This window comes from Tachysurus fulvidraco, chromosome 12, assembly GCF_022655615.1.
Source record: "Tachysurus fulvidraco isolate hzauxx_2018 chromosome 12, HZAU_PFXX_2.0, whole genome shotgun sequence".
Lineage (NCBI taxonomy): Eukaryota > Metazoa > Chordata > Actinopteri > Siluriformes > Bagridae > Tachysurus > Tachysurus fulvidraco.
The window spans coordinates 4,432,178-4,456,984 of NC_062529.1; the positions used below are offsets into that span (position 1 = coordinate 4,432,178).

The 24,807-nt window shown below is 37.2% G+C and overlaps 1 protein-coding gene and 1 long non-coding RNA gene across 5 annotated transcripts in view; one reads left to right on the forward strand and one right to left on the reverse strand.

Annotated features, from left to right (window-relative positions):
• The first annotated feature begins 1,937 nt into the window (after positions 1–1,937).
• LOC113651121 (brain-enriched guanylate kinase-associated protein) overlaps positions 1,938–24,807 on the forward strand; it is a 28,617-nt gene continuing 5,747 nt past the window's right edge. The window contains exons 1-5 of one of the 4 annotated variants that reach the window (XM_027159793.2): positions 1,938–2,154; positions 11,234–11,422; positions 12,554–12,715; positions 13,688–13,754; positions 20,002–20,109. In XM_027159793.2, the coding sequence (XP_027015594.1) occupies positions 11,352–11,422; positions 12,554–12,715; positions 13,688–13,754; positions 20,002–20,109 (408 nt within the window). In that variant the 5' untranslated portion in view covers positions 1,938–2,154; positions 11,234–11,351. The other 3 variants (XM_027159794.2, XM_047821371.1, XM_047821370.1) reach the window with 3 other exon arrangements.
• On the reverse strand, positions 13,271–16,010 carry LOC113651125. The gene is made up of 3 exons (XR_003442607.2): positions 15,139–16,010; positions 13,794–13,830; positions 13,271–13,709 (listed from the first exon to the last, which is right to left on the reverse strand). It is a non-coding gene; the product is annotated as an uncharacterized LOC113651125 (long non-coding RNA).

The window sequence follows — 24,807 nt, forward strand, 5'->3', positions numbered from 1 at the left end:
CATGGTTACATGTACCAGTAGGTGATATAAAGGCATTGACCATGAGGACAAAAGGGGTTTATGCGTATTCACACACACAAATATAGCCCACTGTCAAAGGGTGGGATATTTTAGGCAGAAGTTGATGTGGAAGCAGGAAAAATGGGTAAGGATCTGACAATGGCTGAATTGTGATAGTTAGATGACTGAATTAGTGCATCCTTAAAACAGCAGGTCTTTTCTGTTGTTCCCGTTATGCACTGGTTAGTGGCTAACAGTAGTGGTCCAAGGAAGGACATCCGGTGTACTACTGACAGGGTCATGGGAGCCCAACACTCACTGATTCACAATGGGGTTGAAGGTTAATCAGTTTGATCCCACAGTATAACAGAACACACATAACAGTGCATTACAGTTCGCTGTGTATGGACCAGTATGGTAAGATTGCCTGTGCTGAACCCTGTCTACCACTGAAAGCACTTACAATGAGTGGTTGCATCGCTTACCTGGGGAAGACCTGGCACCAAGATGCATTATGGAAAGGAGACAGGTTCATGGAGGCGATGAGATGCTCTGGGCTATGCTTCGTTGGAAAAACCTTGGGTCCAGGCATTAATGTGAATGTTACTTTAACACGTATCACCTACCTACCTATAAATATACAGAATTGTAGACCAAGTACAACAGGAGTTCATGGCTTGACACTTCAATAGGAGCATCTGTACCCCACATCTGTACATTCATGTAGAACATAAAAACATAGCATTTAAGCCTTTATTTTGTCACATATGCATTACAGCATAGTTAAATTCTTACTTCACATATCACAACTTTGAAGGTTGGGGTCAGAGCACAGAATCAGCCATGATACAACACCTCTGTAGCAAAGAGGGTTAAGGACCTTGCTCAAGGGCCCACAGTGTCAGCTTGGCAGTGCAGAGGATTGAACCCTGATCAATGACCCAAACCCTTCACCGCTTGAGCCACACATAAATTCATGCAAGAACAGGTGATAAAGTTCAGTTAATATATACATTTAACATGTCTGTGATTTTGTGGTATGGTTGTTGGTTTAAGTATTTCAGAAAGTGGGCTCTATAGGTTGCATGGGGGTGTGGGGGGGGGTGTTGCAGTTCTGTGAGGATAACACCTTGAGGGGAATGACCAGGCTAGTTTGAACTGAGTGGAAAGCAAACAACTAGTGTTTTATAAAAAAAAATCTCCCCTCATGTACAGTTTGTTTGAGCCTGAGCCCATTGTAGCCTCACCTTCCTTTTCTTGGCTGACAGGAGTGAAACCTTCCTCAAGGTTCAGTGTGTTTTGCATTTTGATGTGCTTTTCTGTTCCTCACAAGCCCTTGGCATGGAGAAGGTTTGGTTTCTCAACTGTGGGTAAAATCTAAGGACGGATTTTGTTCTAGCTGGCTGTGCCTGGTGAGTAAGCTCACTGCAGCTTAGCAAGGGATCACTGTCAATACAAAAATGAGTCATTCTACTGTGTGTGTTTGTGTATGAGTCTATCATACTGTTTCTTCACATCTCCATCACCAGTCATATGCTTAGAGGCTGAGCAATTTTAGAGATTTAGTGGAAGCAAAATGGGAGCAAAATTTGAATCACTATATTATCATAATAGCTGAAATAACCTCTTGACTTCTATTCCATACTGTGTAATCCCCATCACCTAAATAGGCAATAAATAAATGAATAAATAAATAAAAATTGAATGAAACCAGCATCCACATTCATTTTCTGAATGGACCATGTGTTATTTTGTGAATTGGTGCTCATTAAACATTAGCACCAAGCAGTCGGATGTCTGAAGCAGGTAGTACAAGGAAAGGTTAACCTCTGATCTCTGTTTTTATGTTTCTTCTTTTATATTTTGTGCAAGGCCTCTGATGGAGTGACACATGTCATTAGGTAGGCTGCTTTCTTTTACTTTTTCTGTGTGCTGTTTCCTTCCCCTACTCCCTCCCTCCGTTCTCTCACTCTCTCTCTCCTATTATCTCTCCCCTGCCTCCATCTGGACTGAGGTTTTTAGCGCTTGCTAAAGCAGCCCTTTCTGCTGAGGAACTGCGAAGGCTAGTTCTGATGCATTCTGCTCAAAGAAAAAGGATATAGACTCATGTACACTGTGATCTGATCTGAAAATGAGACGCAAAGCTCACAAATGGTAAGATACGGGAGCCTTGCATGCGTTTCTGTGTGTGTGTGTGTGTGTGTGTGTGTGTGTGTGTGTGTGTGGTGAGTGTTAAAAGGATGTGTGTCCCACAGGCTGTTGCACTACATTATGAATGAAGGAGCTTGTGCTTTATTTTCTTTGACGGGTCCAAGTTTGATCTATTTGACTTGAAGTGTACTGTTGTAATAAATTATTACTAGACACCTATTTATTACAGACTATTATTTAATATGTGTAAGAAAGAAAACATGAAAGAAAATATTTCTTGTATTGGAAGATTTACAGTAGCTTCACATCTTTCCTCTGATTGCTGAGGTGGAAATTTCCACTTCAGTGGAAAGTGTTGAATTAGAATTAGTATTATTGTTGTTGTTGTTGTTGTTGTTGTTGTTGTTGTTGTTGTTGTTGTTGTTGTTGTTGTTGTCATCTTTCAATTCAGTACACATCTTCATAGTGTTATTAAATACCAAAGTAACTGTCTTGCTTTCTACTGAGTCCCATAGAAACATTTTGAGAACCTGTAGAGGTTAGCATTATGTCTTAAGCATGTCCATATTGCAGAGAAACAAGAAAACATTAGGCAGTGTATCCATAACTCCAGAGGCTAATAGTCTAGCTATGTTCCCTGTACATAAACACATCATTAACAGTTTCACAAAGCTACTCTGTGTTACATACATGTAGTTGCTGGCAATGTTAAGCAACACAAACCACAGACTATGAATCAGTGTGTACTGTTATTTTAGCTGCATATATAATATCCGATAAGATGGCAAGCCCAGACACGGCTCAACCATGAATAATCTTGTCAGTTATAATTCAATTCAATTTAGTTTTTGCAGCTTCACAGATAATAGAAGTACATTTATAATGTTCATGCTGTAAGTTCTAAGGTTTATAAGCGTTATTTTTAGTAAACACCATGAAGTAGATAGATTTGTGTTATAATGGCCTTCTGTTTAGGGTGATGACTTTCCTGAAAATGTTTAAAAGAACGTCTTTACACAGCAGATTGTAGCAAGGAAACAAGTTTTCAACAAATGGCTAATAAGATTGTTAAGGCATTAGTAAATTGTTTCTGTACAAATATACTAACAACAATAAATAACATCCTGGGGATGTGGAAGCCTATTGGTTATGGTGTTGATCTACTGATCGGAAGTCCACCAAACTGCCACTGTTGTGCCTAAATTGCTCAGTTGTATAAAAATTATTATACAACCGCAATCATATGATAAAGGTGTCTGGAAAAATCTGTAAATGTAATGTAGTGTAACATAATTCAAAGCCCTGCATATATTTCTATAACAGCAATGCACTCATCAAAACATGACAACGCTAGCTGCTAAGCTGCTGCATGGGATAGTCTCATAAAATGGTTTCTCCAGCCGCCACTTAATTTTTACTTTTCTCTACTGTCTGTATGACTGAGCTTATCCCTTGGGTCAAAAAATGTCACTGTGCCTAGAAGCAGTTTCTGGCCTCTTAATAAGAAGGCAGTGAAATAGCCCAAGACTACTCTAGAGGGTAAGGATGGAAATCTGCGTTAACATCCAGATAGTAAAAGAACCTAAGGCTAAAACATGACGGAGACCTGAGAAAGTGTGTGTTTGTGTTTTAGGTGTCTTGGAGTCTAGCAGTAATATGGATTTAGCTGATAAAGGAAGGAGCCTGGAGCTAGATGGCAAGAGTCAATGCCGGGCTAGTCTTCTTACTACAATATCACCAGTTTAACAAAACATAAAAATAACTTGAAATGTACAGAATCGGTTCCACCAAGACTTATTTATAGTCACTATATTCAGGCTGATATACAATGTTATTCTCTGTGATTTTACTTTATGAACATGACTTTTTTAAGTTGAACTTTTTTTATCAGATAAATAAATAAATTTCTCTTAAATTTTAGCTATACTAGTTTTTTTTATCTCAGTGCCATAAGCTATGTGAAAAGGTTATCATCAGCTTCATATTATAATACACATTTTATATGCTCTTATGATATTTATTCTGATCTTTAGTGAGCTCTTTCTCAGATCTTTCTTACTGATTTATTTCAAATTCCTCTTTTTCCCAATTTATTTTTGATTTTTTTTTTTGTATTCAGCATTGAATGTCTTTGTCATGTCCCACTCCACATTGGTGCATAATGGCTCATATGAAAGTATCAGAGTTTTGAGAACTTTAGTTTAGTTTTATAAGTATTCCTCTTTTTCTGTAGCCTACTAGGAGTAATATTCCCATAGAAACGTTCCAAAAAACAAAAAAGCTTATTTTATTTTCACACAACTGTTTCTATCTTCAAAGTAACTGTTGATATCAAACCCATTTCTGCTCTCTGTTTCAAGTGCTTGATCAAAAGCGTCCTAAACCTGAAGGTGTTATCTTCAACCACTAAAATTATCCCAAAAGGGGGAAAAACAGTCCTGACTCATCTATATCAGATGCGGCCATAAATAATTTTTTATTTGTTTATACTGGTTAAAAATAGTTGATTTCCAAAGTGTTTAAATTGTTTAATTAGGTTCTTATCCGTATATACCGTGGGTATATGTATACATAGCAATAATTAGTCAATCGGACATTTAGCCTTTATCCTGTCAGAAATCATGTCAAAATTCAATTGTAGATATTTGGCATGAAAATATCACAACAGGGGTCAATTCATCATGAGTTTATTATCTTCACTTCGCTAATTTATAACAGAGGAATAATAATAGGTGAGCTATAATCTTTGGTTCAATTAAGAACACAATGGAAAATTTTGGTTCACATTTGAACTATATTTAGGTTCATAAAAAGAAACACAAGCAAACATAAGAAACTAAAGCTGAAGAAACTTTACCTGTATGTTTTAGGCATACTTTCAGGATAGGTCTTGCTGCTAGACCATGCTGCTTTAGACTCTTACGAATTATTGAATTATCTCTGCACACATCTTGTATACAGGATCACAAAGGAGACTGTGGCAATATAGAACCATGTAGACTGATGATGATAAATATAAAAAAAAATCACCATGCTAGTGATAAGAATAACTGAGTATATTTTGTGGGACAACAAAAAATGCAGCACTCTCGAATCAAGAAGCAACAGAATGACATGGTTACCTGTAATAGCATTCAGGAGACAGAATCACAACCATCTCACATGCGAAGCCTCAGAAAGTGATAATGAAAGGTCAAAATCCAGATCGCAAGAACAACTGCAAAATGTTTGTGTACTCTGACATATGAGTGGCAACCAAACTATCTAGTATCTTCAAATTTGTTAGCTAGATTGTTAACAGTTGGATTTGGAGCTGTTTTTATAGCTGGTGTGACCACAAAAGGGGCAGGTTTCTGTTGACTCTTTTTCCCCGAGGCCACAAATGTAATTTCTGCCTATTTTGCATGGACAGCCAGTGACTCATAGGATTGCTGTGGATGAAGCCGCTCGAAAACTGTCACGCCTTCTTTGGACCATTGTTGTGTCAGACGTGTAGCTGTATGGTCTGGTCTTTATCAGTGATCATTTGAGGACTTTGGCAGGAAGGAATTAGTGTTGGGTCTGTGGTGAACTGTGGGGAATTTACGCTGATCTATTAGTTCCTCAGGAGCTCTCGGCTACAAACTGTTGTAGAAAGGATATCATTTACATTCCTGTCCAGTGTCACCCAAATGAGGATGGGTTCCCTTTCGGGCCTGGTTCCTCTCAAGGTTTCTTCCTCATATTATCTCAGAGAGTTTGAAACATGATTGAAAATGTCCAATAAGTCGGCATAATGGAGCAAACTGGTAAAAGGGGTTAATAAACAGACATAACAATGTCTTGAGTAGACATAGTGTATAAGATAGAATATTGGAAGAAAAACAGAACAGACAATCAGCAGAGGGTTTAGGATGAACTAGGAGTGAAGAACAGGATGGTGAACATTTTTGAGCCAACAATCAGTAGTTTTTCTGTAATTAATGCACTATTTAAGCTAAACATTTTCCATGCATAAATTATTAAACAATCCAAGTTGACATAATGTTTTTTATTATTGTGCCGTTATATCAGCCATGAACAACTCAATTTGACAGACTTGGTTATTTAAAAAAAACAAAAAACAAACTTTAAATAACAAATAAATAACTCTAACTCACAAAGTTTTGAGAGATAGAAGACATTTCTATATAATATAAAGTTAAAGAAATGTTCTTCTTCTTTCAAGCTGACCTGAACAACTTCCACTGCTGTAGCTCCTCTCACCCTTTGGTTCTTCCTGTTTCTTCACTTCTCTTTTTCCTCCAGTTCTCAAAAATACTAACCTTCATCATAATGACTGTTCTAATTAAAAGTCAACACTCTAATGAGGGACAATTTCTTGAAGCCATTTCAATCAGGTTTCTGTCCTGATCTCATCAATTGCCTTCTTGTTTCTGCTGATGCGGCTCTCATCAGTATTTGTACCAGATTGCAGACACGGTTAACTATGAGCTGCATTTTCCTTTCCTTACTGGTATTTCTGGCCTGGTGGTAAACACAAAACTTGTATACTGTACTCTTGCTCTTGTTGAGTCTTTTGCACCTTGGCTTATCATTGTTTTGTAGCTTCACCTAACACTTTGGATTAGTTTGCTTCTGTTTATCCTAATAATCTCTCACGGCATTGGTATCTGTTTCGGCCTACCTTTTCTTACACTGTAATTCAATTCAATTCAATTCATATTTATTTGTATAGCGCTTTTTACAATGGACATTGTCTCAAAGCACCTTTACAGAATATAAACATAGAACAAAGGTTATTATAAAGATTAATATAAAGATTAATATAATACAAAATTCAAGATCAATATTAGATATATTTAGATGTGTTTGTATTTATCCCCAATGAGCAAGTCTGAGGTGACTCAGGCAGCAGTGGCAAGGAAAAACTCCCTTGAAGGAAGAAACCTTCAGAGGAACCAGACTAAAGGAGAACCCGTCCTCATTTGGGTGACACTGGAAGGTGTGATTATAAATATACAGTCTGATAAATGTTGTATTGATGTAAAAGACAACATGGAGTTTACATCTCCTTTTGAGTATCGCAGAGTCATAACTGGAGCTGGTAGATCTCTAGATGCCTCAGGATTCTCACAGAATCAGCCGCATCTCAGTCTTCGTCGCACAGAATACAATCTGAGCTGGTACAATTTCTGGATGCCTCGGGATGCGTAGAAAGAGACAAGCAGTGGAGAGGGATTAACGTAGCTGCTGTTCATAATATTAGTCTGATGTAATAGTGCACAATATTATGGGATGTATTATGTGTATGCCTGTCTAAAGAGATGAGTTTTTAATCTACATTTAAACTGGGAAAGTGTGTCTGAGCCCCGAACACTATCAGGAAGACTATTCCAACATTTGGGAGCTAAATACGAAAATGCTCTACCGCCTTTAATAGACTTAGGACTTCTGGGAACTACTGAAGGATTGTAACATTTTAGATACATGGGAGCTAAATGAATAAGAGCCTTGTACATAAGTAGCAGCAGTTTGTAATCAATTCTAAACATAACAGGTAGCCAGCATAGAGATGATAAAACTGGGGTTATATGATCATACTGTAATGCAGACAACATTCACATTTATCTCACACAGCTCTTTCTCCTACCTCTTTACTGGAATGGATGGATACCAACTTTCTTAATTTAATCCCTGACATAACAGAAATCTTACAACAAAAACTCTTCAACATTTTAATAATCAGGACATAAAAGATATTATAAAAGAATATATATATATAATATATAAAAGATACTGAAATACACTTAGATTGCTATCACCTATTCTTGGTAGAATGGATGTCTACACATAACCATGCTACAAGACTTTGACATTCATTCATTGTCTGAATCTTCTGGGAAGTAAACAGTAAGGAAGTTTGTATTATCAGATCTCCTGCACTCACTGTCAAATCTAACCAAAGGTCCTTGGTGTAAACAACCTGCTAGTCTCAAACATCCAACTATAGTGAATACTAACAGATAAAATAAGCCTGGTGCTCAGGAGCCAAGACAGTCCAAAATGGTGAATTAATAAATTGATTAAACAGCATGCATTCTGGGACTGAGATAATGATTTTTTAGTAACTTATACATGATTTACAATGTCTAGCAAAGACAAATGCACAACTTGAATAGATGCCATTCTCCATGAGAAATTTGTAATTTGGAGTAATGTTTATGGGGTAAACAGAAGCTGATCACAAAGTCAAACTGCAAACTGCAAAGTCAAAGAAGGCTCTAGGAGTCTAGGAGTCTTTTATCAAATTCGGCTGATGCGCTTTGCAGGCTTGGTAAATGTTACAGATAGTAATGAACAAGATGTTTAGATCCACGTGGACTGTGTAAAAGTGTCTAAGCAGAAACCTGTATCCGAGCAGAAATTAGCTGAGTTTGCAAATGCAACAGCAAGTCACAGTGAGCCACAGGATACTAAGAAAAGTCACCCCCAAAGATTTAAATCTGTATCAGCATTTTTGAAGCAAACTTTCCCTTGTCATCAAAAGTTAGCAAAATAGAAACCAGAACCTTTTTTGTTCACAAATGGGAGATTCGATTTGCAACAAGGTTTAACACCACCACACAATTTAGGATTGACATACAACAATAAAGAGAGTAAGAGTACAAAAATAACAATATTATTGACCACTTTAGTGTGTATAGGGTATGTAGACTGTGTAGTATATGCAGTCAGTGGTCTTTCCTATACCCCTATCCAGTTTTTGTAGTTGGTACATTCCAGAGACATAATTCTATAATGTATATGTTCCTTCGAAAAAAAAATTGCGAAGTTGAGCACATACTGTATGCTTCTCTGGTGTGTGTCATAATGCTTCCAGTCCTCTAATTAAAGACTTGACAGACATCGTGTTGTCATGACACCAAGTCCTCATGGCCCAATGGTTTAACCACAAATGGGCCTTAAATCATGTCTGAGCCTGTGTCTTCACCCCAACTTCCTAAGAAGCTGGAATTTGCAAAGAAATTTAATTCAAATCAAATCACTATGTGACAAATAACTAAAGGCTTCAATACAGATGCAACATGAGAGGGGAAAATGTTGTCAGAAGGAATGTCTAGGTCAAGTGTAGCTCTCCTGTACACTAGCATTTAAATGGGCTTCCAGGATTAATTGTTAATTATTTGCTGGCGAACAATAATGATAGGAAAATATTAGGAGTATATTAATTCCATATTCAGATTTTTTTTTGTGTGAATATATTTTTGTTAAATACATTTCCCTTTCATTATTGTCATTGTTCATCAGTCACACAATGGAACTGCAACACTGGAGGGAACGTCATTGATTACTGTAGCTATCCTTTCATCAGTATCAGTTTGTGTTTCAAGGAGAAAAAGAAAACGTGACATGCTACAAAAAATAGTAATAAATAACAGACAATACACAAGTGACCCTCAAACCTAGTAACGTCTTGGTTTCTTTCATCTTGTGAAGCGTGAAGCGTGATTACACACCATACAGTATATCCCAGAGACTCCTTCAGAGAGCTCAGTCAGTGATGGAACAGATTGGGGATGATGGATCTATGATGTGCCTGACTTTGTGGAGGATATTGAGGAGCTAGTCGATGGTGGAATCGCCAGCGTCGTTATTTCATCAGCACTTTATGAAACATTTCTCTATACAACAATAAGAGCCTAGAAGATAACTGAAAGAATGTATTAAGAAGCAGAATGCAAGCAACCTTATCTATGCTATATGGCAAATATCTTATTCGATGTTATTGATCATTCCGATCAGGTTGTGTTGAGATTTAGCAACTTGTCTTGATTAAGCAGCGTATAAAATGTAGTATCCTGTCAGTATATGGCTAACTGAATATTTTTAATATTTCTAAAGTTCCCACTTGTAATTACGACGTTAATGCCAGTGATTAATTAGCCTATTGATCTGCATTTTACTTTTTTTACATTTACTTTTTTACAATTCAATGAATTAGCTATTTTAAGTTGTAAATTTAATACAATGATGCCAGTGTGTTAACTAATTCAGTGCACTCTCATATAAAGAAAACATTCCTACAAGTTTAAGCTGACCAAGCACTTCTCTGCAAAAGTTACATCGTCCAACGTCTAAGGCAATAAAGCATTGTAAATCAGTTTGTCCATGAAATATTCGGCCCTCAAGATAATGTATCCAATGTACACAATTATATTACTATTAATTAATTATACCATACACAATACTATTAATTAATAGTAATGTTTAGGTATTCAATATATACATAAAAGCCATTCTTATTTATTTATTTATTTATTTATTTATTTATTTATTTATTGTTTTGGAGATCATTTACATTTCTGTGTGATGTATTATGGTAATATTAAACTGCTATACAGTGCAACCAAGATTAATACGTAATCCTTTCTAAAGATGATATCGCTATGCATTAACACCTCCGTTTTACACAATAACTTTTGAGGTCAAACCTTTTATTTATATACATATTTATATACACATTTAGTTATAAATGTGTTTTTTCATGACAGTCATTTTGTCAAATCAACTTATATTTGCTTATAAATGCACAAACACTTTACACATTACAAGTAAAATGAAAGAAATTAGAGATTTTTATTAATTTTACTTTAATTTTACCCTACATAATATATGTATAATAAAACGAATAAATAAATAAATAAATAAATAAATAAATAAATAAATAAATAAATAAATAAATAAACAGACAGACAGACAGACAGACAGACAGACAGATAGATAGATAGATAGATAGATAGATAGACAAATAAACAAACAAACAAACAAATAAACAAACAAACAAACAAACAAACAAATAAATAAATAAATAAATAAATAAATAAATAGATAGATAAATAAATAAATAAATAAATAAATAAATAAATAGCCACACTTGAACACATGCACTAAAGCCCATTGGCTCCAATGACTTACTTTAGGTTAAATTAACTAAATTAAGAAACAAAATAATGAAGTCATTCCAGGGGTACTGGAAGGAAATGCGTTACTTATGGACTGTGTGATTGTAGTATTGTTCTCTCTTTTCTCTTTTTATCAGGATCAATACTGACAGAAAATTACTGTCTGATTCTGGAAGGAAAACTTAGGGTCTTTCACATTCTCTGGGCTCCAACACGCAGTGGATTTACTAAACACAAGAAAAAGCCAAATATAACATGAAAAAAATATATATTGGGAAAACTGCACTAAAAGCTTCTCGAAATGGTTGTAAACTTCAGAAAAGAAGGTAAGAGTAAAAACAAATTATTATCAAGGCACTTTCTTTGACTCAAGTGTTTTGGTTTTTTTTCTAAGCTGGTCCTTGGGCTTCCCACATTTTTATAATTTCCCATCTCAAAAATCACTTCAACCATGCATTGTTTTTTTTTATGTAGACACCTGACTTTTTAACATCTTATTCCAAAACCATGGGCACTGATGTGGAGGTGGCTATTCTCTAGACTTGGGACCTCGACACAGGTTGGGCACTGATGTCTGGCAAGAAGATCTGGCATGAACTTGGTGTTCCAGTTCATCCCAAAAGGTCAGGGTTTAGTGCAGGCCACTCAGGTTTTTCCACACTATCTATATTCCACACATTCTATATTCTAAACCATGTTTTTCTTAACCTCATTCAAAAAAAATATCACAATGTTATAGCACACAAATAAATTGTAAAGAATTGTTAAAGGAAAACAAGTTAGAAGAAAACCTTCATGTAGGTGTCATGGTCAGGTATCTACATACTTTTTGGCCATAGAGTGCAGCTTGTTACAGGTGCAATGGGAGCAAAAATGTGGATTTTCTGAGGAGGCCTTGGGATCAGCCTGCAAAACACTTTATTAAGCACCTCATATTAGTTATCATTCATCTCTACATCATGGTGTATTGTGTAGAGAATCACAATATAAAGTAAAAGTTTACATGAGGAAATTTTTTATGTAATGAAAGGCATTACAGGATTTTTTTTGTCATGATGTTGTGAAAGTCAAAAGTTAGAACCTGAGAGCTCTAATGTGTGTGTGAAGTGTGAAGTGTTATCCTGAACACCTTCAGAATGAACATCTGATGCAAATGTCACATACAGTCTAATCTCCGTACTACCTGTGATTTATTCCCACCTCTCCTACTCTTTCCGCCAATCTTATCCGCTAAATAATTACCGTAATTAGCTAATTAGACTGTACATATTTGTCCATTTCATTGTACGTGACTCATTTAAGGTAAATCATTACCATCTTCATTATTAATTTAATAAGCTTCATTAAAGAGCTTTGCTTTCCTGTGCTGCTGTGTTACATATCAGTGATGTACAATATGAAAAAATTAAGTAGGATGAAGTATCTTCAGTCATCTTCAGCCTTTTGTATATGTCTAGTTCATTGCAGGAGCAGAAGGACGACCTACGGAAGCAGCTGTCCTATACCACTCATAAGCTGGAGATGCTGGAGACCGAGTTTGACGCCACCAAGCAGTACCTGGAGACAGAACTAAGAAGGGCACAGGAGGAACTGGAGAAATTCACTGACAAGCTACGCAGGTTCAAAATATCTGTCCTTATATTTCCTCCAAATTGTGCTTAAACATAGTACAATGGTTGAAGCCAGAGGGAGAGAATGATAACTTAAAATCTAATGAGGAATCATCTAAGAAAAGTAGAAATGTTGGGCATTCCTTCTGGGCTTTCCTGAGTAAAGCAGATTAGCAATGAGTAGCAATTTTGCTCATAAAAATTAAAGATTACTCATGGCAAACATACCTGTTGGCTCATGCTACACAATTCTGTAGCACAACACTGCCATCACCCTGTCAAGTGTTTAAAAACAGGGCCACATTTACTAACCAAACATGACATTGCTTAGTTAACGTAAACTTAATGTTATTCAAAAGATAGAAGCTACTGTTTGATGAACGTCAAAGCAACTTATAATGCATATAACCTTATAATAAATTTTATTATTGTAATCTTGTCTGTGTGTGTGTGTGTGTGTGTGTGTGTGTGTGTGTGTGTGTGTGTGTGTGTGTGTGAGTGTGAGTGTGAGTGTGAGTGTGAGTGTGAGAGAGAGAGAGAGAGAGAGAGAGAGAGAGAGAGAGAGAGAGAGATCCTGTTGAATTCCCAGTGTGCCAGAAAAAAGTAGAAAAAAAAAATTTACAACTTAAATTTATTCATTAGAAGCAATTCTATTTTAAGTAAATCTTCTTTTAAGTGCCTTATCTCCCTAATGATCACACTTTTCAGAATTTAAATACAACATATTAAAACAAGATGCAAAAATAACACTTATTTAGTTGCTATCATTTTGGAATCCCACCAAGAGTAGTGTTTACTTTGTACTAAAATTAGACACAGGCGTCCTGCATATAACTAAATCTGAACACCCGGGTCATTCATTAGCACCGTGATTTATATCTGCAATGGTATTTTTGAGCAGTACAGTACCTTTCCTGTTTTTTAGCAAACCTTTGCAATATGACAACAGATGATAAGTCATCTCATCTTATTTTCTTGCAGGATACAGAGCAGCTATGCAGCACTGCAGAGAATAAACCAAGAATTAGAGGAGAAGTTTAAAGAAAAGGTGAGAAACCCATCCACAGAACAGCAAATAGTTACTTACCTGTATATACGTATGTGATATTGACAGTAAGCACATTCTGTGAAGGAAGACAGCGGTATATTTTTATTTAAAATGAGTACTTAAAGTCATTTAAGTACTTAAGTCACACCCTGAAAAAGTGCATGAAAAAGGGATATAGCAACAAATACAATGCCTACAGATGCAGGAATTCAAGAGTTTTAGCATGCAGATCGTTATCAAAAATTGTTACTGACTTTATAGTATCAATAGTATCATAATTATACAGTACTTCTACATGTTGAAGCCAATTTGTTTCTAGAATTGTTCAGTTAAACTAAGCAGGTAAAATTTACACTATCCAATGCATTTTCTACCCCATATAACTCCCATTTAAAACTCACAAAGAACTCCATAGTATCCAATGCAGATGCAAAGCAGAAACAATGGTTATTTTCCATTAACATGAAGTTACAGAAATGATTCCCAGTTACAGAAATGATTTCTCAACCAGATATTTGCATTACTCACATCACACCACTGGAAATAATTGAATGTAATGCAAATAAATAACAACCTAGCAAATGAGGCTGTGAATACACCCAAATCTTTTCAACGCCATACCCAGAACTGTGAAACTTCACTAATATAGGACTCCAAATACTGCTGATACAAGTGACATTTCTGAGCTGAAGCAATTGTTCAAGCTTCAGCAGGATATATTGAATCTTCATGCACAGTATCTTCATGCAAGGTATGATCAATTCAGCTCAAACTACCAACCAGTCAAAATATATCTTTGTGTCTATTATATAAGCCCTTGTGTAGGTACCCAAGGACATATGTTTGTGAGGAATAATAGTTCTCTAGAATATCACAATGTTTTCTGATTACATAAATATAAAAAAGGATGAAAATTATGATCAGAATTATTGGAACTTCAGGGTCGCTTCAAAAGACGATGTGAAGAGAGAAATATGAGAAAAGTGATATGTTTTTACTGCTTAGCCAACGATACAGAAGAATTGTCCTTCATTCAGTTGTATATCTCCATTTAACAGATTAGACAAGAAGGAAGAAACAAAACTCCTGCAGACCTGCAGAAGAAATTATGTCTGTAATGTATTTGTTGTGAGCAGATTTCAGCATAGAGGTTATTAATTATGGGGTTTTATTGTTGTGCTGAACCCAGTGCATATATTACAGTGACAGTGCATATATTAAAGAATGCCTTAAACTATTCTTAGATATAAGAACTTTATACAGAAAAAAAACAGCCAATTGAAAGTTTCAGTGGAGAAACAGATTTGAGTGAAGGACAGTTCTGACTATGAGGTAAGACATGAGGTAATAGTATTATATAGATAACCACTGGTGGTTGACTTACTGGCAACACTTTACTGCAAAAGGACCAAATATTTCCCTTTTCTCTTCTCATCTCATACATGTCCACCATATTTGTATTATTCACATCACCACTTCTATGTGACCTTCATATATGTGCTGCTAGTGTGGCCAGCTAACATGCAGACCCTCTATCCTAGGGACGTCCAAGTGTATCCGCAAAGGGCCGGTGTGGGCGCAGGTTTTCATTCCAACCAAACAGAGGCCACACCTGATTCTAGTGAGAACCATGACCAGCTGATTAAACAGGTAGAATCAGGTGGGGCTCATTCTTGATTAAAATGCAGACCTGCATTCACACCGGCCAATTGTGGAGAAGATTGGATGCTCCTGCTCTTTCATCACATATCCATCCCAAGTCCTTTACATCCTCATAGCCTCCACAATACAGTAGTTGCTTGGTTTTTGTTTGTGCTAACACAGTTTAGACACCACCTCATGAGCTCATGCAGGAAGCCAAACTGAAATGTGTCTCTCTCAAGACTGCTAGTGATCACCTCAGGAAAGAGCAAGACATTGTGAGCTTGGTGATTAAGCCATTCAGGCTATTGATTGAAAGGCTGTAAAGATAAAATCCTTTCATAGTTCCACTGTCTTTCCAATGAGCGTCCTTTTGTTTGCATACTACTCAGTTGTATCCTGTTTCAGTTTAAAAAAAGTACAGGAAAACACTTTGGAATTAAGTTTGTACTGTATGTATGTATGAGGTTGCATCATGATGTGATGTGAAACCTGTTGAAATTTCCTTGCCTAATACGCACTCTTCAGTACAGAACTGAACAACCACCAGAGTTTGTTATCATTTGTAAACATCTGAATAGCGCTCTTAACAATTGACATTTTCTCGAAGCAGCTGACTGAAAAGACTGTGGTGAGGAAAATCTCCCTTAGATCGAAGAGGAAGAAACCTTGAAAGGATCCAGACTCAATCAGGAACCTCATCCTTATTTGGGTGACACTGGAGGGTGTGATTATTAATATATAGTCTGGCAGTTGTGTACTGATGAGGAGGTTGTTGTCCTCAAAGACCACATGTAGTTGGCATCTCCTCTTAGAATGACCAAATACTTCATAAAGCGGAATCCAACCGGAACTGGTAAATCTCTGAATGCCTTAGGATAGGAAGAAGCAAGAAGCAGCGGAGAGGAATTAGCGTAGCTGCTGTTCATAATATTAGCAAGTACTAGATCATAATGTGCATTTGATCATATGTACTAAAGCACAAGATTATGGGAAGTATTATGTGTATTCACATTAAATATTAAATACCCACATGGAAGGTACCCAGGTGATTTTTTAACTGCCCCTTGCCAGTTATCAGGTGTCCAGAGAAACAAATTATCAGACATAATACATTACTATTCTGATTTAAGAAAATCTCTTCCAGGATATAAAAATTTGAAGGTGAAAATTTGAAGACTTTGACAGGAAGGAATTAGTCTTAAGTTTGTAAAGAACCCAGAAAATATGCTGAGGAGCTCTCAGGTGCTTAATTCTACTTGACAATAAATCGTTTTAGAAAGGACATTATTTACATTTATATTATTTATTGTCTAGTGTCACCAAATGAGGATGAGGTTCCCTTCTGAGCCTGGTTCCTCTCAAGGTTTCTTCCTCATATAATCTCAGGGACTTTTTGCTTACAACAATATCAGTCCTTAAGAGCGCTATACAAAAAAAAACTCAACTGAATTTATTCAATATGAAATTAATATAGATGATATGCTATGGGCTTCACAGTCACCAGATTTCAAGGCCCACTGGGATATTTTGGACTGACAGGATTCTTCTCAACCATCATAAAACATGTCATTTGTCTGTAGCCGACAACTGCCAATAATATTCACACTTCACAGTCTGTTTGTTGAATCTAAATTCATTATGTTAGAAAGATAGTTTCAAAAAATAGAAACACACTACAATTATGAAAACTGAGATTAATTTTAATCATAATGTGTCCTTCACATAATTTGCCTTCCTCTATATATGCAGAATTTGCCAAATAAAATTGTATTGTAGGGAGCCAGGTTAAGACGCCTGCTGGAACAAATTACTGTCCCTCATATGAAGGTATAAGAACCTGCTTCAGAAGCACTTCTCATTCTGACTGCAGCATCTTTTAATTCCCTGCAAAGATATTTCAAAGCAAAACGCTCGCACTGCAGCTCAGACCAAAAATGGACATTGAATGAAAATGGAAGGTGAAGAAAATAACTGACATTGACATATCTTTTTAAAAATGTGTGTAACATGCAATGGGAAATTTACTGGTATGCTTAATCTGCATGAGTGGAGGAGAGGACCATGAGAGAATATTAATCTATAACTACAAAGGAAGTTATTCCGAGCAATTTTTCTGTTTGTCACAAAAGCAGAATGGCTGTGGAAATTTCTGTCTTTTCCCATTTTCTTGAAGACATATTTTCAGGCAGCAAGTGATTTGCACAATGATGATTTATAAAAAAAAAAAAAAAACATTGCAAATTCAGCTTGAATGGAGCATGGAAGGAGTGTGGTTTCTAAATAAATTTATGCCACTTAAGGGGTCATAGTATCTGTCCCATAATATTCCTTAATAAATAAGATTACTTCCATTTAAGTCAGGTGGGTCAAACTCAATTTCTAAACCAGCTCACACCAATGTGAGTCACTGAAAGGCCATGGACGTTTTTTTGTTTTTTTAAATCATTTTTTTTATACGTACGTCTTTTCTTTAAAATTATGCCCGCTGTTGTCGTCAAGCTTCAATTTAATCTCAAACACCAAAAACATCTTAGCTGTGTAATGAGAGCTTTAAATTTTATTTAATTGTTAACATTGTGTGACATCAGTTAACTGTGTGCCAAATTTAATGATATTACACCAATCCATGTGGACAAACTCCCCTTAACTCAACACCCACAACAAGACTCCCATCTGCCTTACATTCACCTTAACTACAGAGAGTCATGTCGTCAGCCGTCTACAAGCTGACTATGTGGGATAAGCCTTAAACAATGTGAGTCCCATGGATCACACCCTTGAAGTGTTGAAGCTGGCCATGGAATGCAGAAAGCATCACCTACTGTAGCATGGTGGTTTCTAATGACAGTATTCCACCGTGAGGCTCAGATGTATTACTCTGAATCAAGAAGTACACATCCTTGTCTGAGCAGAGACTGCCGACTAGGTGGTTGTATCATCAACATGGCCTAGAGACATGCTGGATGCCCGTACCACGACATGTACTCTATTCAGGTATCCAGATTATTCTCACCGACTTTTAACTTGAGTTCATATAACCATAGTTACATCCATCCATCCATGCTTTACATCACTTGACCTAATGGAGGCAATTCCAGGAGACATGATGCCACTCTATCGCAGACCACAATTGCATGCACACACACCCATTCACACCCTATGGACAATTTAGTCAAGATAAGTTCATTCAAGTAGCTGTTATTGTCATTTCAACCATATATAGCCGACACAATACATAGTGGAATAAAACCACTTTTTTCTCCGGGACAGTGGTGCTACATAAAGCAAACACAGAGCTACATAAAACACAGAAATACATAAAACAACACAAAGCCAAGGACTTAATGTAAGTTGTTCTTGACACATCAAGTGTATGGTGTGCAACATAGTGCAAACAGTAAATGTCAATCAGCCCACAATGCATGTCTTTGGACTTTGAGAGAAAACCGGAGTACCCAAATTAAACCCCTGAGGCACAAGAAGAACATGCAAACACCACACACAGGGTGGAGGTGTGAAGCAAACGTGCTAACCCCCAAGCCACTGTGACCCCTCCACCACCACTCCACCCCAATGGTTGCATACAGTACATAGTATTAATTGGTTCAGTTTGGACCAGGTCCTACTAGCAAAGTTCAACATATTTCCCATCTAATCATTCAGTATACAATTGTTTCATTTTCTAAAATAAAAGGCTTTTTGATATTTAAAAAAAAAAAACTTAAAATGAGACAATATTAAAAAAACACACACTATTTATGCAGGCAGCAGCAAAACAGACTTGGCAACAATTCAATGTTATGAAGTCTGTTCAGCTGACCATTGTCACTGACATGCCGTCATTTGGCATTTCATTGTGTGTTTCTGAGATAATTAGATGTTGTTTTGAAGAAAATTTAGACCACAACCTGCAGCTAATTGCTTCACTGGGGATTTGGGAACTGACTGACTCACTGGATACATACAAAATAGCCACACAACCATCATTTATTTTCTCATTACCAGAGAGATTGTCCCCAAACACCACTTTTTTTTAAGTAAAACCTTTTTTATGGGAACAAAAGTACTTGAACAGTTGTCTTCTCAGCTGTACCACAGCCAGGTGTGTTTTATTCTCTCATCAGTTCACTTAAAATAATCTGTGGGAATAATAAAAGATAATACAGTTCTAGGACAACATTCTATTTATAGATAGGATGAATGATAGGAAATGGAGTATGAAGAATGGAAGAAAATGCTGAGAATCCTAGGCATTCCACCTCATGTACCACCTAATGCTTCAAAAGTCAAATAGATTTCTGCAATGGTCAAGTCAATCAACTGACCTGAATTTAGTTAAGCATGTATTTCACTTATAATAGCAAAAAAAACTTCAAAAACAAGCAGGAACTTAACCTTAAGTAACAATATTGAGCACCTACAGTAAGTATTCGTTTCTGTATGCAAATACTAGATTTATGGAAGGGGAAATTAAATAAACCCTGCAATAAAAATGTGAGCTGCATGCCACAATAGTGTCTGACAAAAACAGCAAACCAGAACTGATCTAAAATTGAGATTGTGTATTCAAGTGATTTTATATTTATTTATGTCTTTCATTTAGATACAGCAATATGAAGAGGAGAAAAGGACACTTAGTCGAGAGATCATCGTACTCAACAATCATTTAATGGAGGCCAAGATCACTATTAAAAAGCTAAGAGAAGACAATGTAAGTCATTTATTGTTATGGTTCAGCCCAGACTTTTGGCCATGTGCTTCTGTTTATGTTCTGTGTCACGTTGCCGAAGGCAGCGCAGAATCATTGTCAGTGTCTTCCTCATCCTTTGTCCTGTCTAGTTCCTCTCTGTTCCTGTTCTATGTATTTTAGTTATTAAACCTATTTATTTGAAGCTATCCTGCATGTGGGTCTGTCATTCTCCTCCCAGTGTGACAGAATGATTCTGCACAAACTCTGACCCAGCAGGATAGCTTCCAGCCTGCACCAGCTTATTGGGAGCCTGTTTTCCCGTTGACTTTTTCCTTTTTTTGGTGACATCACTCCACATTTTATGAGGGATGCTGCTCCACTTTCGGTTCCCCGAGGCGGACGTCGCCTCACTTCTGTTTCGCGGAAGATGTCACCAGCCTGGTTTTGTCCTTTTTTTGGTGTTCTGCGGCATCGCCCCACACTTGTTCCAGTAGGGTACGTCACTTCACTTTCTGGTTTTCGTGAGGGGTGTTGCAGGCCCGTGGCGGAGGATCTTTCCCACCCTCCCATTCTGGTCTTTGAGACGTGGTGTGGTCGCGGTGTGTCGGGGTTGTGCTCGGCCCTTCTGCTCTGCTGTGGATGTCACTCGACCCTTCTGCTCGGCCATATTGCTCGACTGTGGATGTCGCTCGGATCTCTCTGGTTGTGCCGCCGTGCCTTGCTCCCCCCATCCACCTCACCGTGTGCCTTGATCCCCCCATCCCCCTTGCTGTGTGCCTTGCTCCTGCCATCTGCCTCGCTGTGTTCCTTGTGCGTCGCCCCACCCCGACCCCCTCCTGGACCTCGTCGGGATTGTCATTAAGATGGGATTGGTGCTTCGGGAGCCGGGCCTAGAGAGAGCCGGGTTACTGTTACGGTTCATCCCGGACTTTTGGCCATGTGCTTCTGTTTATGTTCCGTGTCACGTGTCTTCCCCGCCCTTGGTTACTCCTCCCCGTCTCTGCACACCTGTTCCCCATGTATTCATTGTTATGTTTATTTAACCGTGATCAGTGAATCATCAGAATCATCATCAGTGTCTTCCTCATTCTTTGTCCTGTCGAGTTTGTCTCTGTTTCTGTTCTATGTATTTTAGTTTTTAAATCTATTTATTTGAAGCTATCCTGCTGCGTATGGGTCTTTCATCCTCCTCCCGGTGTGACATTTATTACAATTAAGTTTGTTTTTTTTTTGTTTTTGCAACTGTACCTTACAAGTGAAAACACTAAACATTGAAATCATCCTTTAGGCACCATGTAGCAACTTTATATATTCAATAGACTCAATATATTTTCACATTTATTGGTTTAAACACAACATACTCGAGCACTTTGCAAATAAAAATGCACTCCTTTTTGACTCTGGATACCTCAGATGTAACAACAGATTCTGATTTCTTTATAGAATTCTTGAAAGTTCTGCCTATAATCAACTCTATCTCTATCTTACTCAAAGTAAATATAGATTCTAGTAGTATGGCTTCAAAGATATATGCTTTTTACGCCCATTGCTGAGAATCTTCATGGCACCACATCAGCCAAGCAGTCATCAGTCTCACGCTGACCTTCCAGCAGCCTTCAAAAAGGTAAATCCCTCTTGTCCTTCTACATAAGTGGAATTTATGAGATCTGGAGGGGCTCCACATCTGCTCTATGTAGGCTCTCCAGTGGCATCCCACAAGGCTCAGTTCTCCGTCTTTTTCTATTTTCCTGCAATACCCATTTTATTGGTGAGGTTATATCCTCACATGGGTTTTCCTACCACTGCTATGCTGATGATGCTGAACTCATTCTTTCTTTTACATCTTCAGACATTCATGTTTCTGCACAGACTGCATACGATCTACTCATGAATGGCAGCTCAAAAATCCAGAAGCAAAGAGATGTTTCCCTATGTAAATATCTTGGAATCTTCCTATCGCTGCCCCCAGATTTGGGGTAGTCCTGGACAACTTTTTTTCCACGCATATCACTAAAATGTCTCGCTAATTCAGGTTTCAATTTTACAACATCAGGGGGATCGTTTCAATCCAAGGCTACTCAGGCACATTTTCATTCACTTGACATTTTTAAGTCTGGACTACTAACTCGTTCCTAGCAGTTAATCCCCTACCTCAAACTGCTTGATTGGATGCACAATCTCTCAAGGTACAAGGAAGACATACATTAAGGTTCTTCTTTGTCCTGTCACTAATTTGAGAGAATGAACTTCCAAAAGGCACCTCATCTATCTTAAAACATATAAAAAGATCTACCTAATCGTTAAGCACTTACAATAGCAATTTATTCATATTGTATTGTAATTGTATTTATTCATTTGTGTTCATATTGTACTAACATCCCGATGGGTTTTTCAGCTGATTTGACTCTTACTGAGCTAGCGAACAAGCATGAGGATGTATTTTTGATATTGACTACAAAAAAAAAGCTAAATTCCATCACAAAATCTGTCTACCGGCACCATAAAAGTGTATCGCAAACAGACTGTGTAGGATTATAAAGAGCCAGGGTCATTTAATTGGATACAAATATAGTCAAAGAGAATAGCTATGACCACTAAACCATTCTACTTGCTGTAACTATTCACCATTTGGCTTGTGCGAATTCTTATAATTATGGGACCATGGAATGACAATTTTTTTTTTAAACTCATTAAATCATGGTCACGCTTCCTTTAATGCCATATGTCTAGACCAATCTATGTCCTAAGCCACCCTTTGAAAAGAAATGCAGCTCACTCTGACTCTAAATAAATACCAGGGGGAATGACAGAGGTGGACTGTATGCGATAGTGATAATTTTCTGTAGGGTACAATAAGAATGATTGAGGTCAGAGGCTGGTAGGTTGAGTGCAGATGACATATGTCTGGGATTCAGGGACCCAGTGGGAATAAGACTTAAGTGATTTAACATTCTACGGAATGGATTCGGCTCAGAGGAAAAGTCCAATTTGCGACCAAGATACATTACAGTGGCTGTGCACATATTCAATTATAAACTGCTATCATTATTTTTAATTTAAACAGGCTTGTGTGCAGACCTTGTATATTGCAGGTGAAGCACATAAAATACAAATGGCAAACAAAGAAAGTAGCATAGCATGGCAAGGCCTAAAGTTGAACAAGAAATAAATAATATGCAAGGATACAGACAAGCAAAAACAAAAGCTGGACACTGAGTGATGTACAAAACGTGACTCACATGCTAGTGTTAATTAGTGTGAATATGAATCAGGCGCAAAGCAGTCATGCTCTGACGTGAGTGTCGTGATCGCATGGTATGGAGTGAATCGCTGAGATGTATGTCCGATGGATGTGTTAAAATTAAGTATTAAGTTGGGAAAAGTAAACTGTCGGAGGATCTCTGGACAAACTTAATTCACAGTGGGAAATGGCAGTGACAGAGGATTTCCACTTTCCCTCTATCCAGCAAAACAACTGGGAATATCTCGGGTAAGATAACATTTTGCATAATATTTGCTATATCCCATAGACTAGGTAGCTTATTAAGTAAAGAAAAATGTACATTTAAAAGCTGTGTTATGGCTTGCATGTAACATAAGCTACCGAGCTACACAGCTCTAGTCTAGTTATATTACTGTTAGTTAGATGTAATAGTAATATGTGTGTTACTGCGTTAATAAGGAATATTATCCTAGTGGAATATTATAATATTTTAACTTCACAGGGTAAATAGAAGGTTAGATGCTAGGTAGTGAACATATATCTTTACTTTTAGCATAGATAAAGTCTGCATAGCTTTATTTATGTTCTTAAATGTCTATTAGAAAAGGTGCAGAAAAAAAAAAGAGAACTGCTTAGGGAAGTGTGTGTGTGTGTGTGTGTGTGTGTGTGTGTGTGTGTGTGTGTGTGTGTGTGTGTGTGTGTGTGTGTGTGTGTGTGAGAGAGAGAGAGAGAGAGAGAGAGAGAGAGAGAGAGAGAGAGAGAGAGAGAGAGAGAGAGAGAGAGAGAGAATGTGATAAGCGAAAAGAGAAAAGCTACAGAAAGTAAGGAAGAGGTGCATTTTTTGTCCATGGTAAGATTCCGTATGCATTTGTAATAAATGATACACAATGACTTGATGTACATTCAGTTTACCAACAAGCTGGCTGATGTAGGTGTTTGATTTGGAAAGTGCAGGAGTCATGTTTATAAGCTCCTTATGCATTTTGATCTGTTGTGTTGTCTCTCATTTTAACAAACCTATCTGAAAGTGGCTGCAGAAGTAAACTGAACAATGAAAGTGCAGCAACAGAAGAAAAAATACGTTTGAGAGCACAAGGAAATAGCTGGGAGAGAGATTTTTTCTATAATGTTTCACAACAATTTGAGTCACAGTGTCCACTCTCTGTCTCTTCTTTTGCTTTCCTTTATTTATTTACAGGTAACATGGAAACTCAGTGGATTCTTCATTGGTGGCTTTATTTTGGCCTCCAGTCCAGACACAGCTTCCAGGGTTAGGGGTTTGATATTCCTGCCTCTGCCCTGTGTGCTCAGAGTTTGTACGTTTTTCCTGAGCTTTGGGGGATACCTCAAGACCGGTTTCCTTCTTCAGTCCACAAATATGTGTTGTATGCTGATTGACATCTCATCTCATCTCAACCAAATAGCTTAGAAACCTTCTTGTGCATGTCTGATCGGGTTTATTCCTTCAACAAAGTCATATTCTCATATTTGCCCTT